This window comes from Polyodon spathula, chromosome 2 (genome assembly GCF_017654505.1).
Source record: "Polyodon spathula isolate WHYD16114869_AA chromosome 2, ASM1765450v1, whole genome shotgun sequence".
In the NCBI taxonomy this organism is placed as follows: Eukaryota; Metazoa; Chordata; class Actinopteri; order Acipenseriformes; family Polyodontidae; genus Polyodon; species Polyodon spathula.
The window spans coordinates 40,384,491-40,410,655 of NC_054535.1; the positions used below are offsets into that span (position 1 = coordinate 40,384,491).

The 26,165-nt window shown below is 36.9% G+C and overlaps 1 protein-coding gene across 3 annotated transcripts in view; it reads right to left on the reverse strand.

Annotated features, from left to right (window-relative positions):
* LOC121296408 (TBC domain-containing protein kinase-like protein) overlaps positions 1-26,165 on the reverse strand; it is a 74,853-nt gene that overhangs the window by 35,270 nt on the left and 13,418 nt on the right. For 2 of the 3 annotated variants that reach the window (XM_041221936.1, XM_041221956.1), the window contains exons 8-22: positions 25,965-26,026; positions 23,871-23,932; positions 23,577-23,725; positions 21,345-21,480; positions 20,827-20,926; positions 19,918-19,967; positions 18,888-19,017; positions 17,517-17,615; positions 17,238-17,300; positions 16,164-16,290; positions 15,571-15,621; positions 13,450-13,533; positions 10,044-10,129; positions 8,794-8,830; positions 2,104-2,265 (exon numbers count right to left, since the gene is read on the reverse strand). In XM_041221936.1, the coding sequence (XP_041077870.1) occupies positions 2,104-2,265; positions 8,794-8,830; positions 10,044-10,129; positions 13,450-13,533; positions 15,571-15,621; positions 16,164-16,290; positions 17,238-17,300; positions 17,517-17,615; positions 18,888-19,017; positions 19,918-19,967; positions 20,827-20,926; positions 21,345-21,480; positions 23,577-23,725; positions 23,871-23,932; positions 25,965-26,026 (1,398 nt within the window). The remainder of the gene's footprint in view (positions 1-2,103; positions 2,266-8,793; positions 8,831-10,043; positions 10,130-13,449; positions 13,534-15,570; positions 15,622-16,163; positions 16,291-17,237; positions 17,301-17,516; positions 17,616-18,887; positions 19,018-19,917; positions 19,968-20,826; positions 20,927-21,344; positions 21,481-23,576; positions 23,726-23,870; positions 23,933-25,964; positions 26,027-26,165) is intronic. The other variant, XM_041221946.1, reaches the window with a different exon arrangement.

Genomic DNA, 26,165 nt, shown 5'->3' on the forward strand with positions numbered 1-26,165 from the left:
CTAGTTGTCACCACCAGGGGTCTTTCAGTGCTGGAGGAACCAGCCTTGCCGCTGTCAGCATTGCCATGGCCATCGTTGCCACTGGCAGCATTACCGCTGCCAGCGTTGCCGCTGCTGGCTACATGTCCAGAGGAGGCAGCATTTCCGATACCAGAGTGCACTGCACAGCTGTCAGCCTTTCCACTACAAGCGTCGACAATAAAGGAGTACCTTGCATGCTGTCAGCCTTTCCGCTGCCAGCGTTGTTACTGGAAGAGGACCTCACACCGTTGCCACCTGTGGGCCCATTAGTACTGGCATTTATGTGCCAGGGCTCGGACTGAGATTTTTGGGCCTTTAAGGAGGGAGATGGGCCATTTTTGGCCCTTTTTGCTATGCAAAAGGAGGGAGATGTGTGGTGGGGTACACCCCGCCCCTGTGCGTATTTTGTATTTGTTGTGTTATTATTATTTAAATGTATATATTTGTGCACTGTTGTTTTAGGTTGACAGGAAATAGTTCATTGCCTTCCCTGCCAAATCACTTCACATGTAGAATGTGCCTGAGCCCGACTGAATGATTAAGAAGCAATCAAGCTCAGGCGTAGTTGTATAAGAGACAGGACTCCCTCAGTCTTGGTTGGTTGCTCAGGGAGAAAGAACGGGAGAGACAGGAGTGAAAATGAGAAATAAACAATTTCTACTCGTGCTGGATTTGAACCAGCATGACACTTGTTTGTTGATGTTTGTTTTGTTTATTGTCTGTCTGTTTTGGCCACCGTGCCATTTGCTTTTGAAAAGTGTTTTGTTTTGATTAAATCTTATATTTTGCAATAAACACGCATCAGCGCTTCAACACGCAGTACTGTGTCTGTTTACTTCCTATCTGACGTCACCACCAAGCTATCCATGACAAGGAGACTGCAAGCAACCACAACCGAAGCAAGTACTTTGGTCTAGCGCAATGCTGCTGAGCGTGTGCTGTAGCACCACGTTGCAGAATGGCCTGCGCATATTCTATGTAAAAAACACACAAGAGAAAAATCTTTCCCAACAAATTACAGTAACAGTTTAATTACAGTTAACACAATTACATAATATAAAAAGTCTTGTACTTTAGCTAAAGCCAAAAACAAGAAATAAAATAACTCCAGCCAGACTTCTGCAGCTTGGGAGAGAGCATAATGTCAGCCGACTTATTTGGATCCCTCGAAGGAGTGACCCAAGCCATTGGCTTCACGCAGGGCACAAGGCCACAGAGGGACATAACAAACAACATGTTGTAGTGCACAAATAAGCATAATTAGAACAACTACTACAGAGTTAATGCAATATCGCATAAATTAAGTGAAAAACACAAAAATATATAGCTAGAAGTAACAAGTACTTATCTAAACCAGGCTCTCTGACCAGGTCAGTTTCTTAAAGGAAAATTGGCAATGAGATCTTTGAGCGCAGTATTTTCGTGCACTGAGGGGCAGCACTTGACTGCGCCACAGGCTCGCGGGGCAGTATTGGTATATCTTATTCAGGTTTCGGGTTTCTACAAGATAAATACCCATACGGTAATGGCTACATTTCAAACTTGAAAGGGAATCACATGATCATAAAATCACTTGTAGTAGGCAACTATGCCTAACACTGCACTTTTGTCAAAAGCCACAGTAAGATCACACATTGTTATACCTGAAAAACCACACTGGGTTTCACAGCAAAATGTAGAAAACTACATTAACCCTGCTGGTGTTTCCTCAAAAACAGAGACAGATGCATGAACGGAAAGACAACTCCACATATCTCCACAATTTTACTATTCTCAATAACTTATACCAAAATGAACTTAATACCAAGACTCATGACAAATGGTCAAACAGTTCTCCAGATATATGCAAATACGTACAACCAGTTCCACTACATCCTCCTTGCTGTTTAGATCATCTAAATTAAAAGCCATGCTTGTCTTTTGTGATTTATGATGGTCTTCTCTCAAGAGGTTTTGATGAGAAAGGGAACCACAAATTGACAAGTGTGATAGATTATACTTTCATACACACTCTGCATGTGTGTCTTCTGCATTCAGGATCAATACAATGATATACAATACTGATTGGGAGGATATGCCTACCTGGTAAATCTGAAAACAGAAGGATGCATTCATTGAAGCCATTGGCAAGCAACCTGTCCCTCAGCTGCTGGAGAATTGCAACGCCTATGCAGAATGGGAACGAGGAATTGCCAAGGAGCAGAGTGTCCCACAGGTGGAAAATCTTGTGCAGGGGAAACACATCTGCAGGAAAATAAGATGACAAAGAAGTCACAACAAGAAGTGGTTCCACAGTTTCATAATTGCATTACATCAATTCAGAATAAGCAGCATCATATTTGGTTTCTGTTCCTAATGCAGTGCAGCTGTTTGTAACCAGGATGTACAAGACGCTATGTCTAATGAGCTGTAGATCCTGACAATGAGTTTATAATACAATTTAAAGTGAAAGCTGTTCATGTTATGGACCATTAGATTAGAAGTCACTGTTTAAAGTGGTTGTAGCATTAAGTGCACTTAAGTTTGCTATTTAGATCTCAATTGTGCAAATCTGAAATAAACTTATTACAGCAAACCGGTTGCAAATCTTACTTTCAAGATGCCTGTCTCACTTAGGGATTTGTTTTGTTTGCAACGTATTATAGTAGAGCATCAACTGAAAGATAAAGATACATGGGTGCTTTGTAGCCATGCATATACCATGATATTAAAAGAAGCTTCAAACATAATGATTGCTTTGATGTAATCTGAGAATATTTTCCAATTATTTCCTGCAAGTCCCACATTCTGTATAAATACACAGCCTGTGGGAGAGCATGTATCTGCACAGCTCTGCAGTCCTCCTGACCTCAGCAAGATGGCCCCAACAACAACCAGCTGGGATTCATTCATACTGGGCAAAGGAAAAACACTGCTGGCTGTCCTCCTAAGGAACAAAGCACAGCAGGTCAAGACCAGAGACTAAATGCACTTGTGTGTTGCCAGTCTCTCATGTTGGGCGCTTGTAATTTCAGAGTCTAAGCCTACTGACATTTTCCAGCATTCACATATTATAAATATAAATGAATCACTAAGTTACTCAATAAAGCAGTGAGCCTCCTCCCCCATGTCTTTTAAAAGCTGACCCCTGCCAAAAGGTGTGCAGAACATCTTAGCAAATTACAACCCTGTTATTGGGAATTAAGAGTATCATTTTGACCCCCAAATAGATACTTGCTATCAGTAATTATCTTTTCTACGGTTAAAACTTTCTTTAGTTCTACTTAGTTAGAAAATATTATCCTAATAGAGTTAGGTTAAACAAATTAAAATTCTCTGTAATTCAACAGTCATTTAAAATTGTAACATGGTAGCAGTGGAAACACATAGCAATTATGACTGAACTTAAAGTATGTGCAGCTGTAATGTAACATTTTGTAATGTTAAACTAAGTGATGTTATGATGAGCAACATCTGTGCCAAAGCTCCATAATAGTGTCACTGCTCCATAATAGTGTCAAAATAAGCAAAAGAAAAACTACAGAAGGCCTGTTTAAATACACTTGATACTAATGGTCCAAATATAAGCAAATACAAAGGAACAAAATAATCTGGTGTGTCTCGGGTGGTTTGTGTCTACATTTTTATGACTGCAGTCTCTCAAACCCGGCAAGAAACCGAGACTTGAAAATATCTGTCCTTACAAATTAGTAAACACTGAAACTGACAAGGATGTTAAATTTAACTTTATTATTATACATTATGAAATGAGTGCAATCGCAAACACAGTGGTTAAAGTCAAACTAAAATGTTCTTGGGTTTTGGTTCAGATGTAATTAACCAGTTCACTGTCTCTTTGTTTTCCCATGGCTGTTGGTGTACACACTGATGTTCGGTTCTGCTGTTGATCTTCAACCTGGTCTAGTAAGCTGATCTTTTATTTAACAACAGTCCTTAAAGTCACAATCCATGAGTCCAATGAATCACAAAAATCTAATGACCAGACCCAAGGAAAGGCCTAGACAGTTTTTGTCACAATGATATTAAAAACCCAGTGCAAGCTTGTTTAGTGGCACACTGACATCGCCCAGCCAGTCAATACTGAGTAGGTTGGGGAATCTGCTATCCAATCAGGGCCAGGCAACAATCCCTTTAAGAGACACAACGCGTTAGTATCACTGTAAGATTCCGATTTTGAATGTAGAACTGGCGATCATGTCGCGTGGCCGTAGCACAGAGCAAGAACAACCAGCGCAAGTCAGAACAGCAAGTGGTAGGTCACTCACCGACAGAATAGGTACACCACGCTTCTCGACACAGGAGACAGCTATGGTATCATTCATTTGTCCATGTGACAGAAAGACAATGACTCTTGGTAGTAAATTTCCCTCCCGACCTGTGAGGGCACTAAGTAATGGGAACACAGTACCCTAGACTGCTTGGCCTGACACTGTTCAAATGGTTAAAAGAAAGTCGGTCATTTAGAAAAGCAGCGGAGCTTCAGTACACTGACTCATTGACCTGGAAGGGAAATGATGTGGCAGCCGCGGATTGGATGAGCAGCTGAAATTGTTTACCAAGGGGTTATGAGTGACGGTACAAGTAGTGGTCGAAGTGACGTAATCTGTTCGTTCGTTTTGGTTTATGAAAAAGAACCCAGAAGGACCTGTGCTTTGTGTATTCGTATCGTGAGTGTTTGTTTGTTTTGTCTAATTGTTGCTTGTTGTTATAAGACAGCTAACACATTCTGGAGCTGTTACCAGAGGCCAGCACAAACCCAGAACAGCACTGCACTTGTATTACAAATAACTGTATTCACACCACAAGCACTAATTCAGGCACGAATGGACTTGTGTATGTGTTTTGTGTTTCGTGTGGGTGTACAATAAATGGGACAACTATTGTGGGACCAACCCAGGGCTTACAAAGTAAGTAAGTCACGCCGCTGTATTACTTACCATTATTATTATTTATTGTTTGTTTTGCCATCAGGCACTGGACATAAAAATCATTAAACAAACTTTGCACCTAGATTATAATTGTCCGTCTGTTCACTGATTACCCTAACCTGCACACTGTTAACCACTTTGCCACAGTCCACTACTTATTTATTTGTTTATTTATGGGTCTGTGTCACAGTGGCCAATGGCCTGTCCTTGTAAGTGCTGACTAGGTCCACATGCTGTACTAAAATTCATAAAATTTTCTTTATGTATGTCACGGATGGCTTGAGCTGCGCGTGTGGGTGGTGACCTCAGGTTCAGAAAGCAGTACAAAACAAAGGTATGTGCAGGCAAAAACATTGCTGTTGCGCATATATTTATTAAATAAAACAAGTAGTTTAAATAAAACACAAATACTGACACCAAAGCAAAAGGCTGGTAGCTGGCTGGCAGCATTCGCTCTTACTCTTTAATTCTCTCCTAAACTCTCCCCTCCTTAATGAGTCTGGAGTGGGTCTTTTAATCAGTGGCTGGAGCCTTAATTATCTATTAGACAATGACCTTATTAAGGCTCCAGCCACATTCCATTAGGCTTTACTGGGATGGAGATTTAACCCCATCTCCATCAGCTAAACTTTACGAAACTGGCTTTTCACCAGTCTCAAACAATAAACAATAATGTCGGACGGCATTTGTCTGTCCACACACAAACACTATATATATATATATATATATATATATATATATATATATATATATATATATATATATATATATATATATATATACACAATAATACAAATAATATCCATACATAAATAACTAAAATAGGCACACCTGATATACCCTTCCTCTCAATGGATGAAATTATAGTAATAGCAAGCAAATCATCCATGATTATTAGGGGTCTACTTAAATCGCGGATAATTTACATATTTTTCCCGGGTAGGTTATGGAATAAAATTAGGATTTCCCGGACACTTCAGAAATGTTTAAATATTAAATAACCCTAAGTATATCATATTTCAGAGCATTATAAAAGCCTAAAAATAGTGGTACTTGCTTCCTTACTAAAGTGGAGTGCTGTCATTTGTTAAAGGCAAGCATGGAACGTTCCCCAGCAGCTGCTGCCGACATTGTGTCTCTGTGTTGTGAACACTTGCCCACACATTGAGACTGCACGTTCTGCATCTACTGAATTGGTTGGAAGTGTAAGGCAGTGCTTTGCCAAGTTATACAGATGTGGAAATCGATTAGAAACAGTCTCAAAACTCGGTTACCCAAGGGCATCTGGCATACTTTAATAAAGGTAATATATGCAGCACGGTCATTGTCATGTTGTTTGTCCCATGCAGGAATGAATTTTATTAGCACAGTCAAAAGAAAGAAAGCGTGCCTATTCAGGTCTAAAATCTAACTGTGTTTAAAACATAAGCAGAGGGTTGTTAGAAGTGAGGTGGCTGTGCTAGATTGTACCTGTAGTACTGATTTAACTTGAATACAGCTGACAGGAATACTTTTTGTCTGCACTGACTTTCAAGTTTGTTTTCTGAAAGCTGTTACAGTGCTCCCTCTTTATAAGGCAGCCCTTTATACTGCAGAGCAGGTTGTAAGGCGGTATGGTCATGGCTCCTATTTACCCCATAATGCCATTACACTAGTAGTCTCGTGATAAGGCAAAACACAAACAGCACAGTCTCTTAACTATGGCTCCTAACTGCTGCGTTATAAAGGCGGTGGACTGTATTTGTTTTATGTTCTGCTTAGCAGCCTTTCGTTTAATGTGGGATTCTGAAGCTAAACAGTGATTGACCGGATTTTCTCAAGTCACATTACAAGATGTGCAAAACAACTTACCTCCATCTGCATGGAAAGTTTTTTAGGAAAATTTCTTGATGCGATCCTCAGCAGAAATATACTTTACTATTTTTGCTTTGTTGTCCATTTTTGGTATTTTACCTCCAATGCTGAAAACTAGATTTTAGCAACCTAAATCAAAACAATGCAGCAATGACTTTGTCCCACCCCCTACTGTACAGTACAGGTCACAGAAAAGCCAGTACAGAAGCAATAATTGGCTGACTAAAACATAATTGTCATGTGAACACTAAACAAGAGAGTTAACTGCTTTGGAGTATTTTTTTTTAATGGTATTTTCTAAGGACCCTTTTTCCCCTTTTTTTTTCTCTTTGATTTCCTCTTTCTGTGTCAGTCCAAATGCACACAGTTGTTACTTAGGACTACTTTGCTTTTTATAGTGTGCTCAATTCTTAAAGTTCCTGATTGCGACACTAACTAAACCTGGTTTCAGCGGGTCTTAAGACAGTGCTCAATTGTCTATTTGGGACCTCATTGTCCGGTCGTCAGAATTGCTTTGGTGAATATGTTAATGTTAAAATTTATGCCGACCGTGGTGATGGGACAGGCGCTCTTTAACGGCGCAAGACAGTGCAGTGTTTTTTTTTTTTTTTTTTTTTTTAAGTCTTCACTCCATTTATGTGCCACAGAATTGGGAGCAAGCGCCTTTCACGCTTGCACTTGCATTTGTGCTGTGATCAGAATACAGCTCTCAATGTTTCAATGCTTTTTTTTTTTTAAACTTCAGAATGACTAAAGGCCCGCGACTAACTATGATTACTTTGCTTACTTCACATGCTGTAGTTACACTGCAGAGACATCATCACATTGATCTGAACACAGGATTACAAACAGCAAGACACTTTCGGCTGGTTTCACAGACCCTGATTAACACTAATTTTGGACTGCTTGATGTTTCCTTAAGTAAGGTAGTCCAAACCTAGTGCTAAGCTCGGTCTGTGAAACCAGCTGTTTATTATTAAGTTAGACTAGACTACAGATATTTTGACCTTTTTTATAATGTAAAAACTTGCTTGAGCTAATGCAGCAAAACAAACGCACAAAACAAAAGTAAAAAAAATAAAACAAAATAGATTAAACTTTTTTTTATATTTTCTTAAAAAAAACAAACACATCGTCTAACATAAAAATAAAAAAAAAACGCTTATCACAATAAGCTAGTAGCAAATTAAACTGCTGTTCTAGCAGTCTGTACTTGATGGTCTAAAAAGCAAAATGAATACAGCGCCAATGATACTGTATCATTGCCAAACAAAACAGGATTTTTGTGCTAATGACCTCATAATGCCAAGTCCCACTCTCTAAAGCCGAGTTTTCTGTAAGAAATGCAGTGGCAGGATATGTGCAGCAAGTGCTGATTTGACTGGCAGTGCATCTTTGCTCTAAGGCAATGGATTGGGAATCAGGAATCAATTGTATAACCAATGATAAAGAGAGATTAGGAAGAGCCTAACGAGGGGACTGATTAGGTTTCGGAATGCCGGACCCAGCTTCTCATTTTAATGTACTGTTTTAATTACAGCTGTGTTTTGGGGTTGAGAAATTTCTCTACATAGTCTTAACTGTCTGAGATGGGCTTTATCCTGACAGGTATCTTTAAGGAAGTTCTCATTGTTTTCCCAGTATAACAAGTTCAAACTGGATTCTGAATTCTCTGATTCGTGTAACACCTTTTTGTCCAGTCATGTGAATTATGTATATGTCTATTATAAGCTCACTACTAAACTGGGATTCAAAAAGGATTTGTGCAACTTTATCACATGTAAATTGATTAGATGTATCTTGCTCTTTTAAAATCCTAACCTTATTAAATCAAATATCGCGACTGGGGCACATACATATCGGTTCAGCTTTTATAAATACTATATTATAAAGATACATTAATTGGACATTGGAGTATGGAGAGATAAAGTGATTTTCAAGATAAAAAAAAAATGATGATATTGATAAAGAATAATTAAGAAACACTCACGTGTAAACATTGTGAGAAACCATGGAATGGCATAGAGCTAGGATAAAAAGAAAAAAGGTTTTAGGGCAATGAATTCAGTTTGACAGAATCTCCTTTGCAAACACTGCCACCTAGCAGACTTTGCAAAAATTATATTTTCAATTAATCCTTAATACTCAGGTAAACCATTATACTACTCATCTATACTTTAAACACGTTTTGTAAGAAGAGATATATATATATATATATATATATATATATATATATATATATATATATATATATATATATAAAAAATTATACACATACATACACACCATGACCCATTCACACACTTTTTAATGTGCAGTCCAAAGATGCATTCAGAGAAAATAATATAACAAATAGTTACTGGTATACACAGCCTCTGAGACTGCTTTGTCATATATCCTCTATTTATTTGTGAATACTGTCTTATTAACAAGTGTTAAATCACGTTGTATGTTCAAGGCAATCTCAAGTATAAAAGGCAGTTTAAGGAACAAACATGACAAACAATGCAGTGACATATCCACTGCAGAGTAAAACAGATGTGACAGGTTTGGGAGAGAACCAAAAAGGCTCAGTGACTTGCAAATCCTTTGTTATCAGGGGGTCTAACATTACTTAGTCTATCAGGACATGGGGAGACGTTTCATTTTTCAAAGTATGTGAATTTATTTTAGCTGTTATTGATAACTTTCCTGAGAGTTTTAGAGGACTGCCTAGCCTAAGGCAAATGGATGTGCCAGTCTTGGGATTTACCGTGATTGTATTAAAACATAAGAACATAAGAAAGTTTACAAATGAGAGGAGGCCATTCGGCCCATCTTGCTCGTTTGGTTGTTAGTAGCGTATTGATCCCAGAATCTTATCAAGCAGCTTCTTGAAGGATCCCAGGGTGTCAGCTTCAACAACATTGTTTTGTATTACACATGAAACAATAATGTCAGATAGAAAACATTCTTACAGGTTACTTTTGTGTTTACTTTATATGTGTACTACACTTCAGATATTTTTTTATTATTTCCAAAAAAACAATGAACTTATTATCCATTCTGAATCAAAGCCACCATTTTGAAAATTACATCGCCACAGTTACAACCAGCCTCCAGTCATAGTTCTGACTAGGCACTGAGGTCAAAAACAGAGATATGAAAACACTGTTTCTGATCAAGCTTCACTGTGATCAGAACCACAGGTCTTGCAATATAATGCCCTCTAGAGAGAAATTCTAATGACTGAATACTTACGTCTGGTATGAAGCCAATTTCATTGAGATGGTTACTCAGCTCGGGGTCATGGAAAGCGATAATTTGGGAGAACACCGTTAGGTACTCTGGAAGATGAACAGAATGTAGAATATTTTATAACAGGCATTACTTGGTACAGCTATGGCCAAAAGTTTTGCATCACCTTATAGAATGAACTAATTTTGCTTCATCAAGTCAAATCAAACCTGCTGAATAATGTTATGTTAACATACTGAAATATTACGTGACGCTTTACCGTTTTCCATATACTTAACAAAAAACTGACAAAAATGGAAAAATGTGACTTTTTGAAATCTAACATGAAATACTGTACTACTATTATGGCTTCCGGTAGACTTTTGCTGTATCAATTTGTAGTCTATTTGATTACATGATGTTAAATACAAGATCTAAATTATGTTCATATAGTTTTTTTTTTTATTTATTTTTTATTCTGTCTCATCCTAAAATTGATGCAAAACTTTTGGCCATAGCTGTACAGGTGGAGAATAAAAAAATTAAAAAGTTCAGCACGTGATAATAACATTTATGAAGCCCCTATAAGTTATTCATAATTTAGACACTGTGGCCTTTTGATCGGAATGCTCACAATACAGTATTTCTTTAAAACAGCCTTGTTGGATTCTGACCTATTGATTTAACCATTATTTTTAAAAAAATTAAATCAACCTTACCAAATGGTCTTTAATAGCAATGTAATTTTTGTGCATATTTTCACATACTACTAAGAATAATTTACAGCACGTTGTTTGACTGGAAAACTGCAATCAGTGTAAACTGACATACAGTACAGAACAAACTAAAAATGGGAACTCTGGGGGCAAAATATAAGGGGAATGGTATGTGTCTGAAAGCTTTGTAAACATGAAATAAAATGGTTATGTGAAAAAGAGTACTGAAATGGCCAGAGGCCTGTAATAGAACATAATTGTGAGATTCATAGAATATAGACTAATGAAATAAACAGAGAGTGTGTGATGATTTGTTAAAAATTGAAATAACCAGCAATCCAGACCCCTACTTAAACATTCAAAAACTACTGCTGTTGTCTCTGACACTGCCAGAGCTAATCAATGCATTTTTATGTCAGCATTAAAAAAAAAAAAAAAAATATCACTCCCGCCTATCAGCCTCATGCCTTTCTGTCCTGATGCATGTTCATATGTGTAAGATGACCACTGAAACCTTTGATCCTAAATCCAGCATCCTTGACAGGGGTGCAAATCATTTTGAAAAGCAGTGCTAAACTGCCTGGCGCTAAATTATTAAATACCGCCCTAATCAAGCCCAAAAAACTTGACTTCCATGTGTACTGTCAGACATACTGGCGCATGCCCAATGAAGAGTTGTGTAAGCTATATTACCTCCGTGTGGAAACACACCAGTCTGTGTGACAAACATGGTCTGTCTAATTTTCCATTAGGAAGGAACTTGTACATGCTTTCATTTTGTGTAATAGACATCTTTCACATTGTACATGTTTTTCCTTTGCATGTTGTATTTTGATGAATTCTTATGATTTATGTTGCATTCAATAAAAAAAAAAAGGTGTCATTTTTTGGCTCAGAAGAGATGCTCTAGAACACTGATTTTGGACATAACAATGTGGCATTATGCAGATGTTTGGGCGCATACGGATTACTATACAATGACCAAATACATTTGGAACAGCAAGGTTGGATAGTTTATGTTTTATTTTTCATGTAGTGCTGATGTACCCTTCAAGCCCACCTCATTTCATTCAAAGCATGTGACAATGTCACCTCTCAACTCTATTGTCCCTTTCCCACCTACTCTTCATTTATACAAACAGACAGTTGGTGATGTTGGCACCATTGTCACGTGATTTAAATAGAAGGAGAAAGGTTATAGCTCAAAGCCAAGTCAGCAGATATAGAGGAAAATTCAAACTCAATATTGGAGCAACAGAATTGAAAAACCTCAGAATGACTGAAAACACCATTAAATATGTGCAATATAAGAAATAAATCTAAATGACATTTGAAGCTACTTGCTTTTTAACCTTATGGAAGTATTTTGTTTATTTCCCAACATCCTCGTCTATAAATCAAATATGTACTTACACTTTAAAAATACTATAGCAGTGCTATAATTTTGATTTAATCCAGACACACATCTTCCATTATAAAACAATCTGGCCTGAACAAAATATAACTTCAGAATGTTTCTAGTACCCACTACTTCAAACATCAAATGACTCAAAAAACTGTAATTGCAAGTTGGGATATGTGCTCAATTAAAAGACTGAAAGAGTCTCAAATAACTCTTCGCCAACAACATTTGGCCACAATTGATATATGCATATATATTGTTTGCTACTTACTCCAGAACTTATACTGAATTAATTCACTTTGCTTTTCAAAACAATTTTGAAGAACAAGCGTACAGCAGATAAACATGCCCATTCATGTAAAAAGCATGCCTCATACCACAAACAATGTTATTTGTTGGGCCCTACACACATCAAATTGTAACAGTCTTCTCACAGGATTTAAAAACAACTATCTTGTTCTAAGCATGCATGCTTATAACACCTTTACCCAAAGCATGTGATCTTTAAATAATGTTCTCTCAATTTTCTTCCTTTCCAAGCATGCAATGCGGAGGTTTTACTGTAATTACTCTATTCATCTGTCTATTTTGTCAGTGGGTTGCCTAAGGTAGAAAACAATGTTGTGATTATAGTAACTGGTGAAGTATGTGTTTTTATGCAACCAACCCAACTATTTATTGCTGTAGGTTACATAGGTTTACTTTACAAAAGAAGGCTCATAAAAAGATAGAACATACAATACCTGGACTGTACTTTACAAATAGATATCTCGGAGTCTATTGTGCCTGCCTTTGTTTTTGAAACCCCTTAGTCTATTTTTTTTGTTTGTTGTACACTTACTGCGCAAGCTGTCTCAAGTGCAGCGACACCACAAAATGTTCACATATTTTCTCGGAATACCGAAAAATTACATATGAGCCATACACATTTCACTTAATTATCATTACATATCCTGATATCCCTGTACACACATAATATATACTGTACACTGATATATGATATATATATATATATATATATATATATATATATATATATATATATATATATTTTTTTTTTACTTTTTTTTTTTTTTTTTTTTTTTACTTTTCAGCACCCACTGATAATTTTCTTGTTTAAAATAGTCAAAGCTTGGTGTAATTTCTGTATGAGGCCAGCATGAAAGTAGTCATTGTGGTTACTTTCAAGCTTTTATACTTTGCCCTAAATATTATGTGACTTGAGAGGTTTGAAATATTTCTATGATAGTTTTATGAAAATGTACTGTACCTGTTCATTTTCATTTCAAGGAAAATTAGGGAGATCACGTACCTTGTATGACATGCGAGTTGTCCTTAAGAAAGAAGTTATAAAGGTATTTGGGAATAAATGCTGACATACAGGCATAGGCCAAGGCTGAAAGAAGAAGGAAGAAAAGTAAATGAACCAAACAAGCATTGTGTTGCTATAATCTAATACATGTAAACAATCTTAATAAAGAGCTGGGAGATCCCTTAATCTTAATTCTTAACAGTGAACTGTCTTTTTTATGGAGTTGTTCAAAAGAAGGGGAGTCTTCTGGAAAAATGTATATCATCATCAAAAAAAAAAATCTTGGTTAAAAGTACTAGTACTGACGGGTTCAATTACAATCTATGATAGTGTTGCTGATACGAGCACAACACACACACACGCACACACACACGCACACACACACCACCACCTCAAAAGTTTGAGTGCACCTGCTTGAAACCAGGTTTTTCATGATTATCTATGCTTTTAACTGTATAAACTTGTCTATAAACACTTAATATTTCATTTTATGATATGTGTACTTATATAAGCTGATAATCATAAGTGAATTGCATTCAAAAATTTTATTTTTAAATGAAAATGTAAATCTTGTCAATTTCAATGAAATGGTCACCCAAAGCAAGGAAATTTCAGTCTGAAGCCCAAGTCAGTTAAAAGTCTGAAATGTGTATACACGGTGTTAGAACACTGGTTTAAGTATAAAAGTGTCTTTGTTAGATGTTCTCTGAGTTAACTACCATGTTACCTAATTAACCTTTTGTCACCAGTTATTGTTAACATGTGAGGGTCCATGATTATTATAAATATAGGTAGCATAGGCACAAGTTTGTCATTCCTGAATGTAAGAGAGCAGAAAATGGCAAAATACACTTGCAAGAACTCTGAAAGTGGTGTCTGTAACTGCTGTGGCCAAGACCACCAAATGATTTGAAGAAACTGGCGCTCATGAGGACCAAACATGGTCGGGTAGGCCAAGGGTGACCTCAGAATCAGAGAACAAGTTCACTCGAGTCACAAGTCTGCGAAAGCGGCGATTAACTGCCCCTGAAATACAAGCTCAGCTAAATGCAACTAGAAGTACAGATGTTTCAACATCAACTGTTCAGAGGAGATTGCGTGAAGCTGGCCAAACTGGAAGAATTTCTGCAAAGTAAACATTGTTAAGAGTGTAGAATAAGAGGAAGAGACTTGCCTGGGCCAAAAAACACAGAAACTGGACGTTTGAGGTGTGGAAGTCGGTCTTATAGACCGAGCAGTCAAAATTTGAAATATGTGGGTCCAACCGCGAGTATTTGTAAGACGCAGAGAGGGTGAGCGCGTGAGTTTTGCATGTGTGGTTCCCACTGTCAAGCATGGAGGAGGCAGTGTCATGGTCTGGGGTTGCATTACTGGTGACAGAGTTGGTGATCTTTACCAAGTCCATGGCAAGCACAACCAGCATAGCTATCATAGCATACTGCACAGGCATGCCATTCCATCAGGATTACGGTTAGTTGGGCAGTCCTTCATTCTTCAGCAAGGTAATGACCCGAAACAGACCTCAAAGTTGTGCAAGAACTGTCTGGCGAAGAAGGAAAGTGAAGGACAACTCAATCTAATGACCTACAATGCCCAGTCTCCAAACCTCAATCCCATAAAACTTGGGACGAACTGGACAGAAGAGTCAAAGCAAAGATACCCACAAGTGCCCTACATCTCGGGGGAATTGCTGCAGAAGAGCTGGGAAGACATGTTGATGTTGGGTGATTTCCTGCTGAAACTTGTTAACTGAATGGCTCTAGTTTGTGAGGCTGTTATTAAGGCAAAGGGTGGCTATTTTGAGGAATCCAAGATTGAGACCATTTTCAATTTTATTGAACATTGCTTTGATATTCCTTATGTTTTGTTTTATATATTGTAATGTGTTTTCATTTTCAAGTATTTACAGAAACGTATACGACGTAAAACATTGTCAATTATGAAAAAAAACCTAGTTTCCAGCAAGTGTACTCAAAAAAAAAAAAAAAAAAAAAAAAAAAAAAAAAAAAAATCTAATATATATTATATTATATATATATATATATATATATAGAGAGAGAGAGAGAGAGAGAGAGAGAGAGAGAGAGAGGTCTGGCCTGGGCAGCACAATATGTTTCTTACCTTCATTATTAAAGTTCAGATACAGGAAAGGAGCACATAAAGAGTCTAAACCTATATGAAAAAGGAATTTAAAAAAGTATTTTATTACTATACTTTAGACACTATTCATGCACAGTAACTTGAACTAGCAAAAACCACTAAATCAATGTTTTTTTTACATTAAACTGCAGACAGGCCAAATTAAGGGTTTCACCATATACTGTAGTATTGTGATTTATACAAAAAATAATTTATATATGGATACAGCATCACTGGAAAAGTACTGAAAACACCCACAGGCAAAGACATCTATGTTGTATTACTTTAGTGTGTATAAATCACATTAATCATATTCATAGTGATATAAAAAAAAAACCTTGTGAGACACACCAGCAGGTAATTTTTTTTTCAAATGGGATAGTTAGATCATTACAAAAGACACCAAAACACCAGCAGGTAATTTTTTTTCAAATGGGATGGTTAGATCATTACAACAGGTCCCACAATGTTCTGTACTGAATAATTATGCAACCAGTTGATCATTATATAAAGGCATGCAATTTACCAGCCTACACACAGAGATATTACATAATAATGGTAACAGAAAGGCTCACCTTGCCAATACACAAGACCTGGGTGAGACACTACCCATGCTTTTAGTACCCGTCTGAACTTTACATGGCCCTGGGGGGATGAAAGCAGCTCATCATACTGATGGCACCTTGGGATATCCACCTCAATCTGTGAAACATCAAAGAATGACAGATACAGATAAAATAATGCACAATGAACCACAACAATTCAGAACTGTGGAAGGAAATGGGAGTCACGCCAACACAACAGGAAAAAAAAAATCTGTACAGGGAAATTCCTGCTTTGTAGTTTGAGGGCCCCACATTTGAGGAGCATTGACACAAGTGGGTTAAAATGAACATAAGTAATTATAAGTAATTATGGAGGATACTCTTCTAGTGTTAATTTGTGTGTTTTTTCATTTTATTTTTTTACTGCGAGTATTCTTAAGGTCAGATTTTAAATGATTTGGAATGACTATTAGCAAGAAATGTTGTCCAGTATTGCTAGTGCTTTTAAAATCTTAATTAAAAAAAAAAAAACATGTGCTTGTGTTTAGTATAATATTAGTTTGTATATACTGCAAAAAATAACATTACTCTACAGTAAGTTTTCATGAGACTGAAGAACACTGCAGAATGAACGTCATATTGTCACAACAAAAAAAGATTTGAAGGCTTTGTACAAAAACAATATGGGATCATCTTACCCGAGTTAAACTTTCAAAAAAACAAATAAAAGCATCTTTAACTTGGGGTTGAGAACTCTCACATTCTTTTACTATTCTGTATAAAACAATAAAACAAACCTGGGGTTGCATGTGTTTACTGTTATCTACTGTAATGTAGACAGAAACAAATGCAAGCAGATACCAAAAAAGCTGAACTCTGTAAGGAGCAGAAATAAATCACCTATTTTTGATAAGTAAGCGATCCACAAATTAGGGGAAGGTAAAGCTTTTTCACACATGTTTATAAATAAATAGTTATGTGTGTATTTCCATTCAATCTCTATCTTTGTCTGTCATTCTAGAAGACTGAGAAGTTGACAGGTATGGAACTAATAAGCTTGAAACAGAACTGTTTTGTTCCCAAATACAATTCTGCACCACATACCTGTCTATCTGTTGGGATAGGTGTGTCTTTGTCAGTAGCGTCGTACTTAGCTTGAATGTCTCCCTACAGAAAGAACGGAAGAGAATTATAATAGAATTGGTACTAAATCCATACTTAACAGTTTTGACGCATCACTAAGGATCAAACAATAAATACACTGATAAATACACAGCAATACATAAATAAAGGTATGAAGTCTTTGTTTTTAAGTTTTTTAATACAACAATTTGCTGGTGCGTATTCAGTATAAAATCTTCAGTAAAAAAATTTTACCCTCACCTCAACTACCAGCAGTGCCGCCCAGGCCAGACCTCTTAATAGAGGGGGTACATCAACTCGTGCTTCTTTCCAAACCTGATTCTTTTTGTATGGGTATGCCTATTAAGACAAGAACAGAACCATGCCTAAGTGCTTTACAACTGTGATTATACTAAAACCTGTCTAATCCAACCTCTCTACAAATTGCCATTCTGTATAATTGGGTATTATTTTTGGGTCCTGACCAAATAACTATTGAAACTAATACCCTGTACAATCCTGAACTACAGCGTTCTAGTCAATCTATTCTGGAATCCGGCTGCCTAATATCAATCTAAATGCAGCACCATGTTCATGTGATTTTTGTATTTCTAAGTTTTTTTTATAGTCAAGTATGTTGTGGAAATACGAACATTCACTGTGGGTATTGTACAGTACATCAACAGTAAAATATGTGTTTATGTAAATGGAGATAGTAAACTTAAAACAATCCTTAAATTGTAGGGTATACCTGCACTGTACTTCTACTGTATGCACTGTAATAGAGTTTTCGGAAGTGATCCATTAGTTTGTCATTTATACTTTAATGTTACTTACATACAGTATAAGATTCTACAGTACCTCTAGAAACCAGTGGTGTATACTTGTTCTTCACACCCCAAGCAAGGCTGGATTAGACAGGTTTTACTGTGCTTATTCACACCTTTACAATGTTCAGAACCTGGGTAGTAGGTAAAACAAGCTACAAACTAAAAGGTATTTCAGAACTACATGAAACCATGCAGTTTAAAAAAAAAAAAAGAAGGAATAGATAACATTTCTCACTTACAATGAAGCATAATACTGGAATCATCCCACATAATGAAAAGGTAAAATTGAATGAATTCAATGGTCGATCTCTGTATGTTTAGTATAAGGGTATATCGAAAGGCTGAATGTTTGGTAGAGGTAAACTAAACTGAAGCTACGTTATATATTAAAAAAATAAATAAACAATTGAGAAATAGGCTTGCAGAGTTGAATATCCCTCAAGTTAGTGAGAACTCAAATATACTATACTTCCCTGGTGTGACTAACTGCAGCATTTAATTTAATTTAACTTGGTGGTAAAAACAGATTCTTTAGTTTATACAAGGCTTAATATTTCTCATAAATTAGGAATATATTGAATAATTTAGGACATTCAGTTTTATATTATGAACATAGTATGATCCGTGCAAATAAGATGTGCAGTAAATAACCCCCTATAGAATTTGGTTCTTAAATATGGTATGTAAGCATACTTGCATTGTAGTTAATCTCACTTTGGACTTGGCAGTTTTTGTTGTAACCTACTAACTGGTGATGCTAAAATTGTGATACTTTAACGTTTATGAATTTCTAAGTGCCTACCTTCAGAAGCCTGTCAAACAGAATGATCCTGTGGAGCTGATATTCAGTGTCTCTTTCTCGAATGATGAGAGGAAGAGTTGCAGCGGTTGATAGCTCATTGTTGCTGTTTGACTGGGGTAAATTTGACTGCCTATGAATACAAAAAAAGCAACCTGCTTGTACACATTTGTGCCACACGGGGAGGCCAAAGAAGACTTCCTGTGATTCAAATATTTTTTAAATATAACTTTGTGTAAATGTGGGTTAATGGTCTTTTGGTTTGTTATAAAATGATGTACACTTGTTTTCAATTTCACATGACACTGACAAAGAGAAGGAGATGTGATACTTTTTATTGGACTAACTAAACAATAATTTTCAGACCTCAAAGGTCTCTTCAAATTAAAGTAGGAAGGAGAGATTGATGTTTGCATTGAAAGGTGGCATCAAAAAAGAACCCATTTTGAATCACTACAATTCTAATGTAAGACAATCTTTGTTAAATCTTTGACAAAATCTCTGTTAAAATGTATTGTCTACATTTATTTAACAACATCTTGTATTTATTAGTACTTAATTGAATGTCCAAATTTGTGGAACACGTCTTTGAGTACTGTTGCCCCATTTTATTGCATGTGTTATACCCGAAGTGCCAAATGGGGCCAAAATTAGCGATTCTGTGACCCACTACGTATAGAAAAATTCTGGGGAGCTTCTAGAGATTCTTGGAAAACTGTTTTGTTAGACTCAGAGAGTGGTCACTTCCTGTGAATAACAGTTTATTCAAAATGACAGAGCCAAGCCCATACTGCCTTTAGGAATAAGACAATGAGCAAAACATCGAAAATGAAGTAGAAACCACAGGAGATTATGATAAAGGTTTTAAATGCATCTGTTAAAAGCAGACATCATCTCAGAAAGGCAATATAATTGCGTTTTGGATTTGCTAACAACTCTTAGACTGTGGAATGCAGACCATTAAACATATGGCTGTGTAGCTTGGAAGATTTAAAAAGTAAAAGTGCACACTGAAGTGTTTGTATGTACTTACTCATCTTCCAGTAATGGATAATATGCTTCTCCTGCAACATCTTTCAACCTCTGCAAAGACAAATAAATAGTGCATATTACAAATACACCCACACCTCGTTATATCATGGATTCGAATATATCACGGTCCTGGAGTTGGCTCCCAATTGTTACTGTCTAACTGCATATGCCTTCGCTGCAATATGCATAGGCACTTAGAATTACTGTTCGTTTTATTTCGTACTGCACATCACAAACAACAACATACAAAACAATATTTTTAAAGTATTACTATTGTACTGTTATCATATACACATATATATAAATATCTACTTGCTGAAGTGGTTTTTATTTTAGCCAACAAGGTGTTCACACGTAGAGGCAATGCACTAGCAAAAGCCACAAGGCAGTGACGTTAGCGCCCTAGCAACAAGCCTCCTATGCTGTTGTTGGGAATGGATTCTTTCAAAGCAGCGGGTTTGTGCACTTGAGAAATGAGAGGAGCACTCCTAAAATTAAATAGAGACTGAAGTTGGGGACGAGAAGCAATTACACTACTCTGTAGGAATTAAAACAGTGTGCTGCTTTTTATACGAAAAATAAGAAAAAACAGGCTGCATTGAGGATATATAATGGACCCTGACGCCCCAGATATAATGAGGGAGTGGTTGTACAGTATTTATTTGTTAGCTTACTTGTTTTTCTATGGGTCTCTCACTATATCGCAGCCCTCGATATATAGCGGACTTATAATGGACCCCAACATCCGCGATATATCGAGTGGGTGGTGTATATTAAATTGTTAATATATTGATTCACTATACACACATTTACTTTATACAGGTAAATTTGTACATCATCTACAGCCTTTTGCCAGCATAGTGTTATTCATAACTATTTTTGGATGTATAGAGACAGATGAGATACTTACGTTTTTAAGCTGGCACAATGATAGAGTCACAGTTGTATCATCCAAGAGAAAGCTCCTGTCTTTTCCTTGCCCAAATACTTCTCCATCTTCTAACAGAAAACTTAAATATACAAAAATAAGAGCTGTTTTGAGGTGCTATGTTTAAATGAACTTGCTGGATTCAGATTCCACTGACACTTAGTACTGAAGTAGTAACATACCACAACATCCAGATTCACATGCTTTCACTGGGAATTAATATGGTGCTAACTGTAAAACTTTCATGACAGCAATCTTAAATTAATGTAATTACTATATAAAAAAGGTTTTAGCCATAGGTTTTAGGCTTCTACATCTGCTTCCCTAGTTCAAGCATAATGGCTATATCTATATGTCAATGCTAAAAGCACAACTGGGGTTACATTAACTCCCCCACCACCACCACTTTGTCCTGCTGTATTTCATAGTCTTTTACATGATGCATACAGACAATGAATACATGAAAACAGATATTAGTAGACATATATATGCAAACGTACTTGGGCAATGTGCAAATGGGAGGCTTTGATTGGATTATTCCCTTATTCGTGAGCTCTTTTTCCAAATCTCCTCCAGCCAGACACCACAAGTAATATACCTCATCAACAGATCGTTCTGCTAGGTAGTCCTCTTCTTCTGTTGTAAGATAATTAACAGTCATTAATCACATACTTTTTAATAACAATATGAAACCATTTTTCAATAAGCTATATCATAAGAATAAACTGGATGCTCTTCCACATTACCATGCGTCTGGTTCATTTAGTTTGAAACAATGTATCAATGTGCTTGCTGTTCCCACAAGGGACTGAGGGACTGAGTTCACTTGGATGCAAGCTAAAGTTAGACTTTTTTTGGTGCTTTTCCATTTTTTTAAGGACCGAGTCTGTTTGTGTTCACAATGCAGTTTCCAAGTGAACTCGGTTTGTTTATATGATGTGTGATCTGGATGTTTACAATATCTGCAAGGCATATTAAATGATGGCAGCTATTGATGTATTGCTCCATTTTTTAATAGAACATGATTTAGATTCTTACATATTGCTGTGGAAGAAAGCCCTGGGGGAGCACTTCTCTAATGTAATTAATACATTCCTTAAATAAAGTAGGAGAATGCAGTTTACACAATTCTGCACGGTTCTCCTAATGTCGGCGTTAAACAAAGTAATTTAAGAAAAGACTGAATGTATTTTACTATTTTGGTGAGTTTTTCTATTCGCGCTTCAGTTTCTCACACTATCCATGTAGTTTAGGATTAGCAGAATTCCACATTAAAAAAAATGGGGAGGTTTTTTTTTTTCTTCAATTCACTGACGCCATAGCAACTCTGAAGCCATTAACAAAAATAACAGTATATAAAATAACACAATAATAATTTTATTGCAGATCATAGCAACTCATTATTTTATTTATATTGTCATAGTCAAAACATGTTAAATGTACAACCTGCACTGCCACATCACAGCAACTGTACCAGCACCTGGAGCACCTGCACTGGCACATCACGGTAACTGTACCAGCACCTGGAGCACCTGCACTGACACATCACGGTAACTGTACCAGCACCTGGAGCACCTGCACTGACACATCACGGTAACTGTACCAGCACCTGGAGCACCTGCACTGACACATCATGGTAACTGTACCAGCACCTGGAGCACCTGCACTGACACATCACGGTAACTGTACCAGCACCTGGAGCACCTGCACTGGCACACCCTCACAGCACCTGTGAGCACCTTGGAATGTATTTATTGTTTACTTTTTTATTATTGTTTGGGACTGCAAGCCCACCGTTTGATCCCCTATACCATTGCTGGTAGAGAGGACAGTTATTTAAATAAAACAGGACACTTATGATTAGACTAAGGGGCATTCAGAACAGTAAATAGGAGGCACTTTTTGAACAGAGGATCGTGGGAGTCTGCAACCAACTTCCCAGTAATGTTGTTGAAGCCGATACCCTGGGATCCTTCAAGAAGCTGCTTGATGAGATTCTGGGATCAATAAGCTACTAACAACCAAACGAGCAAGATGGGCAGAATGGCCTCCTCTCGTTTGTAAACTTTCTTTACAAACGTTTGTTTGTAAACTTTCTTACCCCACACCACTCACATTCTGACAGTACCAACGTACCGAGTGTGGACCAAACCCTCTATACGGATCCAGTGTGAACACAGCCCAAGCTTGATTCATTTGTTCACCGAACCACCTATTTAAAGAAGTTACTGTATCTCTTGTGAATAATTCCTTTCAGTATATCCTACCTGTTGAGTGCTTCTATTCTTAATGTACATCTTATATGTGCAGTTTCATTCTCCAGGTAAAATGATCTAGGAAGTTCAAAACTAACCCAAACAGAGTTTAAAAAACAAATTGCATATATGTGATCTACATTATGAATAGAAATGCATGACAAGTAATGGTTCATGGTTCCTGTCAGTGGATAGTATATAATATATAATATATAATGGGTTCATATATATATAGATATATTTTATAGATATAATATATATAAATTATTTATGGACCTGATAGGATAAAAGTACAAAGTCTTTTTTTCAGGTGATGTAAAGCCATACATTTGTAATGAAATGTCACGTCAGCACTACTGCAGTGATAAAAAAAAAAAAAAAACTAAGCAAAAAAATAAATAAAATAAAGAATACAAAGCTCTCAACAACCACATATTTTAAAGGCCTGCCTTCATGTAAAAGCAAGAGAACATGTACCTTTGCAAAGCTCACTGATGTCCTCTGGGAGTGTTAGATTCGCACAACGTAGAGAGGAGGAGAAAAGACTGACTGGCTTCTGGTAAGGTTTGTAGAAGGAAGAAATTTCATCAAACACACTGTCCCTCAGCAATTCAGCAGGAGTAAATCTATAAAACAACAAAAAGTTGAAAAACTACTATTATTATTGTTCACTTATTAAATGCCATATAGCATGTATAATTTGTTCAAATTTTGATTTTGCACAAAAAAATCCTAATGTCAGAAAAAGCCATTTTTGTACAATATAGTTACCTTTTTGAAGGCAGAAATGTGAGGCATTTCCTCAATAAAGCTAAAACATTTTCAGGAAGCTCCTGTCAAAAATGAAAATGCAAAAGCATTACACTATTTGGAAACGAACAGTACAATACAACACTCAGCTGTCAAAAGGAAGAAAAGAAAGTGTCATTCTTTATACATCACACACACACACACATACACACACACACACACACACACACACAGGCATGCAAAAGTATTCAGACCCCTGACCAATTCTCTCATATTACTGAATTACAAATGGTACATCGAAATTTCGTTCTGTTCGATATTTTATTTTAAAACACTTAAATTCAAAATAAATTATTCTAAGGTGACATTGGTTTTATGTTGGTAAATATTTTTAAGAAAAATAAAAAACTGAAATATCTTGCCTGCATAAGTATTCAACCCCCACACATTAATAATTGGTAGAGGCACCTGTCGCTGCAATAACAGCTTTAAGTCTTTTGGGGTAAGTATGTACCAGCTTTGCACACAGTGTCGGAGTGATTTTGGCCCATTCTTCTTGGCAGATTTGCTCCAGGTTGTTCAGGTTCAGACGACGACGCTTGTGGACCGCAATTTTCAAATAGTGCCACAGATTCTCAATGGGATTGAGATCAGGACTTTGACTGGGCCACTGTAGGACATTCACCTTTTTGTTCCTGAGCCACTCCAATGTTGCTTTGGCCTTGTGCTTGGGATCATTGTCATGTTGAAAGGTGAATTTCCTCCCAAGCTTCAGTTTTTTAGCGGACTGAAGCAGATTCTCTTGCAGTATTTTGCTTCATCCATTCTTCCTTCAATTGTAACAAGATGCCCAGTCCCTGCTGATAAGAAGCATCCCCACAGCATGATGCTGCCACCACCATACTTCACTGTAGGGATGGCGTGGTTGAGGCATGGGCAGTGTTAGGTTTGCGCCACATATAGCGCTTTGAGTTTTGGCCAAAAAGCTCTATCTTGGTCTCATCTGACCACAAAACCTTTTCCCACATTGCAGCTGGGCCACTCTTATGCTTTCTGGCAAAATCCACACGTGCTTTCAGATGGTACTTTTTGAGTAACAGCTTCTTTCTTGTCACCCTCCCATACAGGCCAGTGTTATGCAGAGCTCTTTATATGGTTGACTGGTGCACCATTACTCCACTCCCAGCCACTGGACTCTGTAGCTCCTTCAAAGTGATTGTTGGCCTCTCTGTGGCTTCTCTCACAAGTCTCCTTCTTGTTTGAGCGCTGAGTTTTGAGGGACGGCCTTTTCTTGGCAGTGCCTGGGTGGTGTGATGCAGCTTCTACTTCCTGATTATTGATCCAACTGTGCTCACTGGGATATCCAAACACTTGGATATTATTTTGTACCCTTTCCCTAATCTATGCATTTGTATTACTTTATCTCTAACTTCTGTAGAATGCTCTTTGGTCTTCATTTTCCTTCAGATTCACAGTCTTACCAGTGATCCTTCAACAGTGGGGTTTTTATCCAGAAAATGTGACAGGAACTTTAATGGTTCACAGGTGGAGGCCAATGGTAAGGTAATTGTGTCCTCGTTAGGGCAATTTCTTTCATCGGTGCAAACTGGGAGCTTTCACAGCACAGGGGTTGAATACTTATGCAAGCAAGATATTTCAGTTTTTTATTTTTCTTATAAATATTTCCCAACATAAAACCAATGTCACCTTACAATAATTGATTTTGAGTTTAAGTGTTTTAAAATAAAATATCGAACAGAACGAAATTTCAATGTACCATTTGTAATTCAGTAATATGAGAGAATTGGTCAGGGGTCTGAACACTTTTGCAAGCCACTGTGTGTGTGTGTGTGTGTGTGTATATATATATATATATATATATATATATATAAAATTTTCAGAAACAATAGGCCCCATTCACAAATCTTTAAATTAAATACAATCTAATATTCAAGAGACAGCACTCTGTTGTTATCTTCTTCAATATAAATCTTATTTATAAAAACAGAGGACTGTATGTATGACATATTGGCCACTGGCCTTGGAATCTCATTGGCTGAGACAGCCGTTGAGGTCTGTAATTGTTACAGTGACAAATGAATGTTATAAACAAACCTTAACTAGTTCTAAGCAGCCATGTTCTTCAGCCAGGACCGTCACAATGTCATCCATGCAACCTGCAAAACATTGCCCACAAAACATTACCATGTGTTTTCTTGTCTTTTAACCCTGTTTTTCATCTTAATCTGACGGTATCTCTCTGCTGCAACCCATTAACTGATCAAGGGGGCTGAAGATTAACACAGATGAACTCTT